The sequence below is a fragment of the Eschrichtius robustus genome, chromosome 13 (genome assembly GCF_028021215.1).
Source record: "Eschrichtius robustus isolate mEscRob2 chromosome 13, mEscRob2.pri, whole genome shotgun sequence".
In the NCBI taxonomy this organism is placed as follows: Eukaryota; Metazoa; Chordata; class Mammalia; order Artiodactyla; family Eschrichtiidae; genus Eschrichtius; species Eschrichtius robustus.
This window is the reverse complement of record NC_090836.1, coordinates 86,214,678-86,230,762: the sequence shown is the minus strand read 5'-3', so window position 1 is coordinate 86,230,762 and position 16,085 is coordinate 86,214,678. Positions and strand designations below refer to the sequence as shown.

The following is a 16,085-nucleotide window of genomic DNA, read 5'->3' as shown; positions in this document are numbered from 1 at the left end:
GAACAATTAATGACCAGACTAGACTGAGAAGATAAGATTGCTCATAAAACCGTGTTGCTTCTTTGAACTATGACACTATAAGCATCTCTGTAAATAAGCGCAAAGAATCTGATTAAGCTTACAATTCCACTGAAATTAATGATTTTTATTTCTAAATAACATGTTCAGGTATTTCTATACACCTGAATGAGCAGCAGAATCACCTACAGAGCTTTGAAAAATCATGCAGATACGTCACTTCCACCCTATGCCTGCAGAATCAGAATTTGGGGGTGTGGGGACCCACAATTTATATTTTTAGTAAGTGCCCCAATTAATCCTGCTGCAATCAGTTTGTAGGTCAGTGTTTAGGAATCACTGCTTTAAATAGAAACCACCCCAAAGCAGCATTTTCTGATTAAGGAGCTCTGACAACCACTGGCAATACACGTATAGAAAACAAAAGATGAGAGGCAGAGAACACACCACAAAACCGTAGTACCTTGGATATGCCAGTTGAAATGTTTGCTCGTAACTTGGGAAGTAATTCCATTAAAGCTTCCTCTGAAAGTGGCCCCCTGCAGCCACATAAGGATAATCTCTGATAATAGAGATCAGCCAACAGCAACACAGACGGCTCCAAAGGAAACCCTCTGCAACGAGATATTTATTAGACCCCAACCGTACCATACACCATAGAGAACTTAGGCTATACTAGAAACCACAGAAAATTATCACTGATGAAGGAAACGTAAGAGGGAACAGGTGAAAGTTTTACGTGGACATTTAGCATCACTTGAGACATGAAGAATCTGAGGTCCAGCAACAGTGAGCCACACACTCAAGGACAGACACACAGCCAGAGGCAGAGGCAGGATTATAATATGGTATCTTGACTGAAGTCAAATGCTGTCTTTTCAATCCACATACTCACAAGTGACAGTGACATAGGGGGGATATATAATATTCACTAAGTGTTTTCCATGTGCCGGGTACTGAGCTATGAGGGAAGCAGTACGGAGCAGGGGGCTGGCACGTCAGCTCCGGGGTAGGGCAGCCCAGGCTTGAAGCCAGCCCATCATCGTCACCATCCATGTAACCCTGGACAAGCCACTTAACCACTACGTGCTGTCCTCCAGCAAATATTTACTGAGTATCTACCATGTGCCAGTGACTTTTCTAGATACTGGCTAGAGCAGGAAGCCAAGGAAAAAGTCCCTATCCTCCTGGAGCTTATATTCTAATAGGGGAAGGTCACCCACAAATAAACAATAAATAATAAGTATGACAGTGACGACAATGGAGAAAAGTGAATCAGGAAAAAGAGGCTGGACTGAGAGACTGGTGAGGGGGGGAGAGGGGGAGAGGGCGAGGGGGTGAAGAGGAGTGCTGTTTGACGTGGGGGTGGTCACGGAAGGCAGAGACTGAAGGAAGTCAAGAAGTGAGCCAAAAGGCACCTGGAAGAAGAGCATTCCTGGCAGAGGGAGCGGCGATGCCAAGTCCCAGACAGGTGTGCTTGCCTATGTGAAGAGAATCAAGGAGACCGGTCCAGCTGGAACTGAGTGAACAAGGAGGAGTGGCCGGGGATGAGGTCAGAGGCCAGGGCCTAGATTACACGGAGCCCTGAGGAACATGATGAGGACTGCGGGTTTTACCCCGAGTAGGCTGGGTACCACGAGAGCAGGGTTTCTCAGCAGTGGCTCTGCTCACGCGGGCCAGGGGACTCTTTGTGGTGAGGCTGTCCAGTGCACAGCAGGGCGCTCCTTACCCACCACACTCCAGTAGCAGCCCCCAGCTGTGATGACCAAAAACGTCTCCAGAATGGCCCCTGGTTGAAAATCACTATTTCGGAGGGTTGTTGGCAAAAGAGTGACATGCTCTCTTTCACGGAAAAGAATCATCCTTGTTGTTGGGTACAAAACAGACAGCAGCAGGGCAAGGATGGAGGCAAGGAAACTCGTTAGGAGGCTACTGCAGTCATCCAGATGAGAGATGGAGGTCGAGACCAGGGTGGCAGCGGGTGCTGAGCAGCTGGGGTCCTGGATTTATTTAAGAACTCGCGTTCCCCCTTCTACAACGTTAACAGTACCTATACCTCAGGGAGTCGTTGTGAGGATTACAATAATAATGTACCGAAAGTACTCACAAGAGTGACTGGCACATAATAATACAATAAATGCAATTTGTGTATTGTTACTACTGCACGCACAGTCTAATTCAACATCCACAAGGGAAGTACTGCTACTCCCTTTTGAGAGAGAATAAAGTTGAGATTAACTAACTTACTCAAGGCTATCTAGCTAGTAAGTGATGAAGACAAGGTTCAAATCCAGGTTGTCTTGGCTGTGAAACCTCTGGCGTAACCAGTAGCTAGCGCAGCGCCCAGCACAGAGGCCTCCATCTACAACTTTCACAAATGAAAACTTGCACTGCCACCCTCCAAGCCGATTCGCTCCTATTAGAGGTTTCTGGGCCTCCTAGGTTAAAAGCACCTGCCCGGGAGGCCAGCTGGCCTTCCACAGGGGACAGACAAATCCCACTCTGTTATGCGTGCTTTTCTGTTTCAAAACCTCCACAGATGCCTTAAATTGTTCCCACCAAAGAATACAGTGTGAGAAGTTTAAACAATGATTTTTTAAAATAAAAAAGGGAACACATACGGAATACGGTAAGTACGATGACAACAAAGAAAAACTCCTCCTTAAAAAAATTTAAAGCAATTCAATTAACAATAGAGAGACAGCAGCCTTGCCCAGATTGGGGAATGTACAGAGATTCTGGATTATTGCACTAAGTCTCCTAACTGGTCTCCTTTATCCTCCTTCAGTCTCTTCTCGATATAGCAGCTTGAGTGATCCTACTTTGGCCTATGTCACTCTCCTGCCAAAAACACCTCCTGTGGCTTCCCCTTTCACTCGCAGTAAAAGCCAAGGCCCTACAATGGCCAAAGGTCAAACACTGCCTGCCACCACGCCCCCCATATCCTCCTCTCCTACTACCTCTCCTCACTCCACTCAGCTACAATATAGTTCCTTGCTGCTCAAGCAAGGCACCCACACAGAGCCTCTGCACTCACATCTTCCCTGGGTTTGGGACAGAGTGCCCCAGGTCCCAGATATCCCATCCCCAAGGCTTACTCCCTTGCTGCTTCTGGGCTTCTGCTCAAATGTCTCCTTGGTGAGGCCTTCTCTAGTTAAACTGCTATTTGTCCCCAGCCTCCAGACTCTCCCTGTCCCGACTTTACTACTGTCTAACATGCCATATGTTTTACTTGTTTATTTTGTTTAGTATATCTTCTTGCTAGTGTGTTAGCTCCATGAAGGCAGGGAATTGTGTGTTTCATTTACTGTGTCTCCCAGTGCCAAGAATAGGGCCTGGTACATGAGAAAAGCAATGAATACTTATTGAATGAAGTAAATGAGCAAATCTGTTGTTAAAAGCATGTAAATAAAACGGACTAGACTCCAGAAACAGAAGCAAACTACTTTACAAGATTTTTAAAACGCCTGACCTTTAGAAAGGGTGCTATGCCGAGCAATGAATGGCTCCCAGTAACGGCCCTGTGCTATGACCCAAACCAAAATAAACTTAAAAAAACCAAAAACTGGATTGTTTTGGTATGTAGTAAAAGGACCACAGGAAAGTTTTCTGAAGTGCTAAGTGTGTCAAGCTGAGAAACACTGTGAAAGAAGCAGAAATGTGTATGTTGGAGCCACGGTGCAATGTCATGTGACCAGCATTATACACCCACTTCACTCTGCAGCACTAATTTACATACACAGTAAAATACCCTTTCACAAAGATGAATCTGTATTTAAAGACTGTATCCAAAAATGTTCTTATTTTAACTGGAGGATTTAAATCAATAATAAATTTCCTACGGGAATACAACTCAGGTAAAAAATAGATCCAAGATTTTGCCAACACAGAAGCCTTTATATTTCATTCATTATTAAGCTGAATGTAAGATATGTTTACTCACAATACTAAATTCTTCACACGTTCCACAGAAACCAGATGAAGAAGTTCAGAAGATTCTTCCAAACTTAGCAGAGTATTTACAGCTTGACAAAGAACAAATAAGTTTCCTTAAGGCAGAAAAACAGGAGAAACCACGTTATTTCTTTGACACAATAACTATAGACATCTCATTTTATCTACCACTTGGTATTTATACAGAGTTCTTAAAGTGAATCTGTGCCTTCTAAAGGATTATCTGTCAAATGTCAGAATATAACAGAAAGGAACTGAAAAGAGGTTCCAAGTCTTATATTTTAACTTTCTTAAGAGAAAAATATATTCAGAAATAGAGAATAAAAATGTATGTTCCCTTCAACTGAGATGAGGAGAAAATTCAATGGTTCTACCAACTGGTATTATCAAAATTAGAACTTTTGAGAATAGACTTAGACTTTTCAGAAGCTAAGAAATTATCTTTGTGTAAAACTCTTGTTGATTTTATGATTCCAATTTATAAGAAATCACATATCCAATGGCTACTACCTATAATTGACTCAATTTATATTAACTAGATAATCATTTAATCCTAGACCAGAGGTTGGCAAACTATGGCCCACAAGTCAGATCTTGCGGGTAGTCTGTTTTTATATGGTCGGCAAACTAAGAATGCTTTTCACATTTTTAAAGGGTTGTTTAAAACAACAAACAAACAAACAGAATATGCCACAAAGACTGAAGACTGAATGTGGCCCACAAAAGCTAAAATATTTACTGTATTGTCCTTTACACAAATATTTTGCCAGCACCTGCTCTAGTTAGAAAAGGGCTATCCAACAGAACTTCCTTTCTGCAGTGGTAGAAAGGCTCTATACTTCTGCCAAATGTACTCACAATCCAATTAGGTAGCCACTAGCCACATGTGGCTACTGAGCACTGGAAATGGGGCAGGTCTACTTTATTCTCTAACATGCCTGCTTAGTATCTAACACAGAACCTAGCAATTAATATTTAAATGAATGACTACTATACACGTGTTAGGAAAACAAATACCATGCTAGAATAAAACAAAATACCTACTATTATTTGTTTATTTTTGTAGCAAAATTTTTTTTATTAATCTTATTTTGATCAAAATACCTACCTTTAAATTGCTGTTCTCAGCTAGTTGGGGGAGATGGACGAGTATACAATAGGAAATGGTGTTTGGGGCAGGGCAGTCTAATTCTGCCTGGATGAGTCATGAAGACCTTTCTAGAGGTGCTGTGTCTGAGCTAAGTTTTTTTTTTTAATTTTATTTATTTATTTTTGGCTGCGTTGGGTCTTTGTTGCTGTGCGCGGGCTTTCTCTAGTTGCAGCGAGAGGGGGCTACTCTCTGTTGTCGTGCGCGGGCTTCTCATTGCGATGGCTTCTCTTGTTGCGGAGCACGGGCTCTAGGTATGCGGGCTTCAGTAGTTGTGGCACGTGGGCTCTAGAGCACAGGCTCAGTAGTTGTGATGCACGGGCTTAGTTGCTCCGCGGCACGTGGGATCTTCCTGGACCAGGGCTCAAACCTGTGTCTCCTGCATTGGCAGGCAGATTCTTAACCACTGCACCACCAGGGAAGCCCTGAGCTGAGTTTTGAAAGCTAAGTACGAGTTCAACAAATGATGAAAAACCTAGAAAGGACTCCAGGCAGAAGGGACACATGTGCAATGGTAGCCAGAGGGACATACAAGAAAGTGTCTTGCTCTAGGTAAGGAAATGCCTGGAGCACAAGTGTATACCAGGGCTAGACTGGGCGTGGAAGACAGGAACAAGACACAAGCTGGGACTCAAAGTTGAGTCTGATTTCTTTGACCATGGCAGCCTTCTACTACTTCACCTTTGGACTCAGCAAATGTTCAAGCTGTCCTGACTTCGTCACCACATTATGAGGTACAAGGGTAACGCCTCCATCTCAGCCTCTTTTTTCCCTATTTACATACAGGGGGTTCTGCCAGAACACAACGGCAGTACTATTCTCTGGTATCCATGTGTTTACAGTTACTCTGGGTGTGCCAGAAAAGACAGACAAGAGAACAAATGGTGATTGTAACTGACCTTTTCCAAAGCTCCCTCTGTCAACAGTCATGAAGAGTGACTCTATGAAGCAGGTGACTAGGGGTATCACCTTCTCTTTCTCCAGGGGTCTGTCCAAGAAGTGGGGAGAAAAAGGGAAATGCTCAAACTAGCATTCAATGGCTTTTTCATGAAATGACAAAAAATGGCTAATAAATGTTTTCATCAGCTTACTAAAACGCCTTTCACAATTAAACACAGTTGATTTTCTCACCTAATATGAGGTAACACGACAAGGGCCGCCCAAGACCATGAAAGGTAAGTAGTCTCTTTATTTGGGGGTAACTGAATTATAGATAAAAGATGATCTAATACTGAGATCTGTTCCTTTCCTCCCTTGGATCTGGTCTTCTTCTGCCTTATATTGGATCTAAAGGAAGAAAACATAAACAAATATTTAAAATAAGAGAGGATATAATCGCTCTTGCCCTCTGAAGTTTGAAATAAAATTGGTTCCTTTCCATGCATGGAGCATTAGTGGGAAGGAAGAAACTGGTGGTGACAGTTGAACAGAAATAACTAAACAAAAGTGACTCATTACTGATTTTTCAGTGACAGACTTTTTCAACCCCATTGGTTCTACTTTCTTCTATTTTCTATTTTAATTTGCTTCATAACTTAAGCAACTCTCTTCCAGTTTTAGGTATTATTTCTGAATTTTGTGCTGATGGACATGTGTTTAAGAACTGGAGAGGTAATTTATTGGCATGAACTGACTTCCTCCATCCCCCCTTTCCTTTCTGACATGAATTTTACTGCTTCACAAATGTGTAGAATGATGTTGCAAAGGAAACACAGTGAATTCGACAAATGTTGCTAAAATGATTATGACTTAGAAGTAACTTTTGGACTTCCCTGGCGGTCCAGTGGTTAAGACTCCACTCTTCCATTGTAGGGAGCACGGGTTCGATCCCTGGTTGGGGAACTAAGATCCCGCATGCCATGCGGCCAAAAAAAAAGCAAGCAAGAAGTAACTTTCTCTGAGGCTTTAATCTGATAAGTGGTTACTCAACACTATTTTCTAATATGACATTCAGTTTTAGGTATCTGTTAACTTTGGCAGTATTCTTGTTTGCCTCTATTTTTGCCAATGAAGTGTACCTCAGTCCTATTTAAAAGACAGAAGTCCAGTGGCAAGAAAAGTCATAGAAACAATAAGTAAATTGATCTGTTTTTATAATTAATTCTCCATGTCCAGTTTGGTTAACTTATTATGGAATAGAAGTAGAATATCAGGTTTTTATTCCTATAACTTTTTATCATTAAAGTTAACCAAAAAAGTTGCATTCTCTTTTGTTTCATACTTATCAGGATACTGAATGCTTGGAAATTATGAGAGATAACTAAGTTAATTTTACTGGTAATTTCTAAAAGTCACTATACCTTGATATACTGTCTTTCTAGTATTAACCACGACTCAATAATCGGCAAAAATCTTACAAATAAAATATTGAGATACTTTATAGAGATGAGTCATTAGTTGCCATGTCATTCCCCTGCTTCGTCACACCTGCCAATGAGCTCCTCCAATAAAATCCATACTCACCTCATCCTGTAAGGCCTTGGGTGATCTGACCCTCTCCTCCTTCACTCACTTCCTCTCATTCCACTCTCCTCCTTACTCAATGCTCTTTATCCACACAGGTTTTCCTTTTGTTCCTCAAACATACTGGGCTTATTCCCATCCCAGAGCCTTTGCAGGAACGCTTCCCTCTGCCTGGAAAGCCTTTCACCCAGCCTTTCTTTGCCAGGTTGGATCCTTCTACCATACAATCGGACCAAAGGTCCCCTTTCTAGACAGGAGTAGTGCTGCCTCTCTATCTACTCTGTCTCAAAGCCCTGTTTTATTTTTCTTTTTATCACTATCTAAAATTAACTTGTTTGTTTATCTGCCTCACATGCCTGTCCCCCCAAGACTGTCATCTCCCCCAAAGAAGAAACCTTTTTCTTTTTCATTATTATATCCCAGTGCCTAGAACAGTGTCTGATACAATAAATATCTGTCAAATGACAGAATAAATTTATCTTCTCAAGAGTCTTTTCACATCTATTATCCCTTTTTTTTTTAAAATTTATTTATTTATTTTTGGCTGTGTTTGGTCTTCGTTTCTGTGCGAGGGCCCTCCCCGGTGGCGGCAAGCGGGGGCCACTCTTCATCGCGGTGTGCGGGCCTCTCATTATCGCGGCCTCTCTTGTTTCGGAGCACAGGCTCCAGATGCGCAGGCACTAGTTGTGGCTCACGGGCCCAGTTGCTCCGCGGCACGTGGGATCCTCCCAGACCAGGGCTCGAACCCGCGTCCCCTGCACTGGCAGGCAGACTCTCAACCACTGCGCCACCAGGGAAGCCCCTATTATCTCTTTTTATTCTCACAATAAATCTGTGAGATGAGTGGATGGAGTGTGATCAGGAATCTTCAGACACAGGTGACCATTCACGTCTTATTCTACGGGGTGATGGAAGTTTTCTTAGAGAAAGAAACACAGAACCTGTGGCACTCGCCTTAAGTTAATATGCTTCCATTTATTAGGAATGATAAGGGAACTGGTTTCCTGATCTATAATTTCTAGAGGCACACCCACCCAACTATTTGAAAAACAGTAAGCAGAATCCTCTCAAATATTTATATAAACTTTGTTTCGACTTCCAAAGAGTATGTACTGTTTTTAATGAAATTGAGAAAGTAATCCATAGACCTTTTAACAATTCAAACAATGCAAAGGTTTATAATCTAAAAGCTAATAGTCACTTCTTTCTTCTCTTTACCATCCTCTTGTCATAAGCAAAGGTAACAGTGTTGTGTCTCTTTAGGGAGTTGTCAATTCTCCCCAAATTGACCTACAGATTTAATGCAATTCAAAACAAAATCCCAGCAAGGTTTTTTTTTTTTTTTGTAGACATAGACAAGTTTCTTCTAAAATTTATACAAAAGGGCAGAGGACCAGGAATAGACGAAACAATCTTGAAAAAGAAGAATACAGTGAAAGGATTTTTTTTTAAGATTTCCAGATTTGTTTTATGCTATAGTAACAAGATTGTGGCGTTAGAGGAGGACAGACACATAGATCAATGAAACAGAATAGAGAGCCAGAAACAGTCCCACACATTTATGCCCAGCTGATTTTTGACACAAAAGCGAAAGCAGTTCAGTGAGGAAGAACAGCCTTTTCAACAAATGTTGCCAGAGCAGTGGACATTCAGAGGCAAAAAAGGAAACTTGACCTAAACTTCACACCTTATATAAAAATTAACTCAAAATGGATCATGGACTTAAATGTAAAACATAAAATGATAAAACTTTAAAAAATAGGAGAAAATACTTGGGACCTATAGTTAGGCAAATAGTTCTTAGACTTGACATCAAAAGCATTATCCATAAAAGGAAAAGTTGATACATTGGACCTCATCAAAATTTAAAACTCTGATCAGTGGGACTTCCCTGGTGGCTCAGCAGATAAGACTCTGAGCTCCCAATTCAGGGGGCCCGGGTTCAATCCCTAGTCAGGGAACTAGATCCCACAAGCATGTGGCAACTAAGAGTTCGCATGCCACAACTAAGGAGCCCAAGTGCTGCAACTAAGGAGCTGGCGAGCCTCAACTAAGGAGCCCATCTGCTGCAACTAAGACCTGGAGCAACCAAATAAATAAATACTAAAACAAACAAACAAACAAAAAAACTCTGATCAGTGAAAAATCTTGTTAAGCAAAGGAAGACAAGCTACAGACTGGGAGAAAATATTTGCACCATCACGAAGCAGACAAAAGGACTTGTATTAGAATATATAAAGCACTCTCAAAACTCAACAGCAAAGAAACAATCAAATTAGAAAATGGGCCAAGGAAATGAACAGATATTTCACTAAAGACGATATGCAGATGGCAAATAAGCACGTGAAAAGATGTTCAACATCCTTAGCCCTTAGGGAAATGCAAATTAAAACCACAGTGAGATAGATATCACTATATCCTATCAGACCGGCAAAAACAAAAAACAGTGAAAATAACAAATGCTGGTGAGAATGCAGAGAAACTGGATCACTCATACTGCTGCTGGGAACGTAAAATGGCACAGTCACTCTGGAAAACCATTTGGCAGTTTCTTATAAAACTGAACATGAAAAATAAAATGAAGCAACAAACAAAACTACAACAACAACAACAACAAAAAACTGAGAAACAAAAACAAAAACCCTAAAACTGAACATGCCCTTACCCTATAACCCAGTAAGTCCACTTTGGGGCATTTATCTCAGAGAAATGGAAAGCTGTGTACATGAATGTTTATAACAGCTTTATTCATAATAGCCAAAAACTAGGAATGAACTAGTTATTCCTTCTAACAAATGAATGTTTAAACAGACTGCTACATCCATCACCATGGAATACTACTCAGGAATAGCACACCAAGATGCTCAACATAAAAAGGAATGGATTACTGACGCACACAACAACTTACATGGGTCTCAAGGGAATTGTGTTGAGTGAAAAAGCCAATCTCAAAAGCTGTACTGCATAATTTATATAATATTCTTGAAATGACAAAATTGTAAAAATGGAGAATAAGATTAGTGGTTGCCAGGAGTTAGGGATGGAGTGGGGAGTGGCAGGGTGAGTGTGGCTATTAAAAAGTAGCACGAGAGATCCTTGCAGTGATGGTATAGCTCTGTATCTTGACTTTGGTGGTGGTTGTGAATAGACATGAGATAAAATTGCACAGAACTATATATCCATATACATACAAACACAGAGATGAGTGATGTAAAACTGGTAAATCTGAATAAGGTTGGTGGATTGTACCAATGTCAATTTTCTGGTTGTGACACTGCAGTAAGCTTTTGTATTGGGTTAGCCAAAAAGTTCATTCAGGTTTTCCCATAACATCGTGCAGAAAAACCCAAACGAACTTTTTGGCCAAACCAAATAAGATGTTGCCACTGGGGGAAATTAAGTGAAAGGTATATGGAAACTCTCTGTCCTATTTCTTATAACCACACGTGAATATACAATTGTTTTAAAATAAAAGGTTAAGAAAATTAATAGTGACCTCTTTCTTTCACTTACCATCCTCTTGAAGTTAAATAACCTGTTTCTGTATCCTTTCACGTGTGTTCCTATGCTTACATATACTTTTGGTTTTAACTTTGCAAAAGGGGATCATGTGCTCTTCTACAACTTGGTTTATTTATTTTTTTAAATTTATCTATCTCTTTTTGGCTGCATTGGGTCTTTGTTGCCGTGCGTGGGCTTTCTCTAGCTGCAGCAAGTGGGGGCTACTCTTCGTTGTGGTGCGCAGGCTTCTCTTGTTGCAGAGCATGGGCTCTAGGCATGCGGGCTTCAGCAGTTGTGGCTCGCGGGCTCTAGAGAGCAGGCTCAGTAGTTGTGGTGCACGGGCTTAGTTGTTCTGCGGCACGTGGGATCTTCCCGGACCAGGGCTCGAACCCGTGTCCCCTGCATTGGCAAGCGGATTCTTAACCACTGCGCCACCAGGGAAGTCCTACAACTTGCTTTTTTCACATAACAATGTATCACGGACATCTTTCCAGTTGATACATGTAGATCTTCAGTTTTTACAGTATTCTGAATGCATTATTTTTAAATGGGGTAATCCTACCAAGAATACAGGGAATAAAGACTTAGAACTTACCCCACTGTCTGTTCTGAGAAAAGCAGAGGGTACTTCTCAATCGCCATGGAGCCAGTGGTGGGAGGTGCTGCTTTGTTCAGAATGAGTTTGGCCAAAATGGCCAGAGCTTCATCTTTGACTGCAGCGTCATCAGTCAGGAAGCAATTCTCAATATACAAGAGAAAGCTGGGTAGAAAAAGCTAAAAATAAGAAAGAAAATCACACTTATTAACAACAGATATAAATTTCAGAACACTTAATGAAGAGAAGATTCTAACACTTCCACAGAGAAAAAAAAGAGATCATAAATAAAGGCTCAGGAATCGTAATGACATCAGACCTCTGCAAAGGAACAGTGGAGGCCAGAAGACAATGGAGCAATGCCTGAAAAACTGAGGGAAAACGACAGAATCTAGAATGCTGTACCCAGTGTACTGGTGATGTAGTTTGAGGAGAGAATAAAGACACTTACAGATGCACTAAATCTCAAAATTTTACTTCCATTCACCCTTTCTCAGGAACCTCTGGAGAATGTGTTTCATCAAAATAAGAGAGGAAACTACAATAAGAGAAAGACATGGGACCCAGGAAACAGGAGAGAGGCAAGTCCTAGTATGACATCTGTGCAATGGGCAGAGAAAGCAACCTGTTCAGACTTGAATGGCTCTAGGAGGAATGTCTCCAAAAAAGAAAAAAGAAAAACAAAGAGCTGCCAAATGATCTGCCAGTGTGCCACGTGAAAGGCATTCTATGATGCTGTTGGCAGACTCACCAGCAATTTCAAGTTTTTAAAGAATGAGGCAATTGGCAACTTCAGGAAAAACGAAAGGGTATACAAAAAAGGAAATGTAATTATAAAATACTCCTTGATTATAGGGATTAAGTATTTGATGAATATGAATTCAACCAAAATTTATGATGTAACTCTGTTGAGAAGATGAGAAGCATAAAAGAACTAGAAATCCACCTACCCAGGAGGAAGCCTACAGATGAGGACTAAAACTAATGAGTCAAGGAAAAGCAGTACGTTCAGATGATTTAAAAATATAAAGTAAATACTAGAAAAAAATAGCTAAAAAATCATTAGATGTGCTTGTTCCTGGTGAGGAAGATGGGAGTGGGAATCAAGTGAGTGCCTTTTAGCCCCGTGCAAACTTTTAAACAACATACATAGAGTACTCTGATAAAAATAAGTTTTTAAAACAAAGATCACAGGGAACAGGGGAGATGGAAAAGATGCAGCTGCTAAGAAAACCAGAGAGAAATAAAGAGCCCTCACTGGGCAGGAAGGAACAGGGCTAGGACATGTATAAAGAAGTGTTTTTCTGAGACAGATGAAAATATATATTATTAAAGACTAAAGGGAAAAATGAGAGAAGAGATACAGAGATTTCCATGAAGTATATTGTAGAATCACCAGTTAGAAGGAGTGGCAAATGTTTGATGAGGTTGAGGGGCAAGGATAAAATAAACTCAGGATTTGATGAGAAAGATTTCTACCTCATTCTATCAGGTAGCAATTCATTCGGTAGCAATGAAATGAATTCATAACTCTCCTCCTATGCAAACTGTTTCAGAAACTATTTTCTATGCTTCAAATTCACAGTTTAAGTTCCTTAAGCCATTTTTTTTTCAAATTTATCACATGGTTCTATAACTTCCTAAAAGATTATTAAAAAAACAAATTGGTTACCTAGTATCATTTAAAATGCTTAGCATGTGGAATAAAGTTTCACATATGACCTAGAACTGGAATATAATTACTTTAAAAAAAAATACATGAACTAAAACATCAAATACTTATTCTGTTCCTTTAAAAAAACAAACAAAATCACAGGAGTTTTAAATTGATTATTTTATCGTGACAGATTTAAAACAAAACAAATCCAAGACTTAATATCTCACTCACCTGCTCAAACTGCTTCATAGCAAACATGACTTCCGAAAAACCCAAAATTAAGCATCTTTCAAATCTGCTCTCAAAAATCTGTGGACCACAGGCAAAGAATAGTAATGTAAATACAAAGAGAGTACTTTCCCATTCCTGAAAATAAAAACATCTGAAACCTTCAAGGTCCTCTAACTTGCAAGCAGGAAATGTGGGATGCTTGATACAAGTTAAAATAGTCATGGAAGGCAAAAAGCACTGGATTGTTGAATTTGCCACTGTGCAGATGGACACACCAGGTGTGAGACACAGGCACTGGGCCTTCCTCCTCGGGAAAGAAGCTACTAGAGTAAAGGTATGGTGGGCACACTTCAACCAGTATTCTAAGTGCTCGGCCTTCTCCAAAGGGACTTACTTACAAATGCGAAGGGTACTGTGTTTCTAGTGATTACCCAGGGCTTTGCCTAAGAGCTGCTCCATTCTTTCCCAGCTACAGAGAATTACAAAAGGGCAAGTAGCACGACTTTACACCTTCCTCTAAACTTTATACTGTTGCACTACATGAAGCTAGGAAGAACCTAACTGATCTATTTTCAATTCCACTTCCCTCCAATTTATCTTCTAAACTCACTAAAATGCCAATCTCATTAAATCATTTCCCTGCTTAACATTTTTCCAGGGCCCTCCACTACTTGGAGGATAAAATCCAACCTAACTTTTCAAAGCCAAGCAAAGCCTTGCTGATATACATCACACTTCATGTGTCCTTGTGCCCAGCAACATAGATTTTTGAACACATTTTTGCCATTCTCTCTCCTAGAGTTTTTAACACCTTCTCTGACTGGCAGACTGCTATTTAACCTTCAAGGACTATCCAAAATATTAGTCCTTTGAAAAGCTTTCTCTGTCCCTCAACCCCAGACAGAATTAACCTTTATGTTTCGACGTGACATAAATAGATTGATTCAACAGATTTTAACTACATACTCCCAGGGCCCCACTTCCCTAACAATAAAAAATCACAGGCAGGACTTTCCTGGTGGTGTAGTGGTTAAGAATCCGCCTGCCAATGCAGGGGACATGGGTTCGAGCCCTGGTCTGGGAAGATCCCAAGTGCCGCAGAGCAACTAAGCCCGTGAGCCACAACAACTGAGCCTGAGCTCTAGAGCCCGTGAGCCACAACTACTGAGCCTGTGTGCCACAACTACTGACGCTCGCGTGCCTAGAGCCCGTGCTCCGCAACAAGAGAAGCCACCGCAATGAGAAGCCCGCGCACCGCAACAAAGAGTAGCCCCCACTCGCCATAACTAGAGAAAGCCTGCGCGCCGTAACGAAGACCCAACGCAGCCAAAAATAAAAATTAATTAATTAATTAATTAAAGAAAAAAGATCACAGGCAAAAATAAATAAATAAAATAAAGGTGTCCACTCTACAATATCTAGTCCATAGCCTGAACTTGGTTAAGTAAATATTTGTTTGGTGAACATCTGCTGAACAGATTTAGCTTTTATCACATTTTGTTTTGCTTATTTCCATTAGAGCACGCGATTCACATCTCCTTAACGAGATTATAAATTCCCTGAAGACAGAGCCTTTGCCAAGCTTCATTTGTATTCCCCAGAAGGCTTACTCAACGCTAAACATAGTATTAACTACTCAGTTAATATTTGCAAAAGTAAATTACTTTTTCTATGGTTTCTTTGATGAGGGTCCCTGGCAAGGAAACATTTTCACCTAGGATCAAAGCAGAAATTACATCCAAGAGGGTCTCCCGGCAAGATGTGGAGAGATGGGCTATTTGTAATGTTTGAGACAATACCTGTAAAATAAAAGGAAAAACAATGCACACTTAGCAATCAGCTTCTAATGAATAGGCTCTAAGCAAATTAAGTTGGGAACTCACTTTACAAACGTCAACAGGTTTGGTTATCTTTGATCCATTTCCGTGTTTTACAAGTATCAGATACGTTTCTAACAACCTTTTAAACTGTTCAGAACTTTGCCCACAGTTAGTCTTGGTTACTTTTGTATGTAGATCCAGGAGTGATTCCTGCAAATGAAGAATTTATAAGAAAGAATAACTACCAAAGATGAAACTCATCTGTTAACTTAATAATGAAAATATTGTGTGAAGCAGTTCAAATTTTCACATTCTTTTTCTGTGAAAGAAAAAGACACATTTACTGGGAGTCACTAATGATAACCGCTAGCATTTCTGAATGCACTGTTGTAAGTTCTTCACAAGTATTTCCTCATAATCCTCACTGGCAGGGAATACTATTATCCCCATTTCCCAGATGAAAAAACTGAGGACCAGAGACTTAAATTTTCCCAAGTCACACTAGCAGTAAGTGACAAAGCTAGAATTCAAACAGAGACCTCTGGCTCCAAAGCCTGTGCTCTTAACCACTATGCTCTACTGCATCTCAAGATATCAAAGCAAGTAAAAATAGTACAGGGGAGAGAGGGAAGGAAAATCCTAGTAAGTGTATAAAAATATGATGACAACAATTATAAAATACAATCTCCAGGAGTGATC

General features: G+C 40.5%; 1 protein-coding gene across 2 annotated transcripts in view; it reads right to left on the bottom strand.

The window, feature by feature from the left end:
• Positions 1–16,085, bottom strand: part of UTP20 (UTP20 small subunit processome component) — a 93,340-nt gene that overhangs the window by 67,786 nt on the left and 9,469 nt on the right. For both annotated transcript variants that reach the window (XM_068560821.1, XM_068560822.1), the window contains exons 9-16: positions 15,450–15,596; positions 15,231–15,365; positions 13,567–13,644; positions 11,679–11,857; positions 6,251–6,406; positions 6,019–6,107; positions 3,962–4,067; positions 482–632 (exon numbers count right to left, since the gene is read on the bottom strand). In XM_068560821.1, the coding sequence (XP_068416922.1) occupies positions 482–632; positions 3,962–4,067; positions 6,019–6,107; positions 6,251–6,406; positions 11,679–11,857; positions 13,567–13,644; positions 15,231–15,365; positions 15,450–15,596 (1,041 nt within the window). The remainder of the gene's footprint in view (positions 1–481; positions 633–3,961; positions 4,068–6,018; positions 6,108–6,250; positions 6,407–11,678; positions 11,858–13,566; positions 13,645–15,230; positions 15,366–15,449; positions 15,597–16,085) is intronic.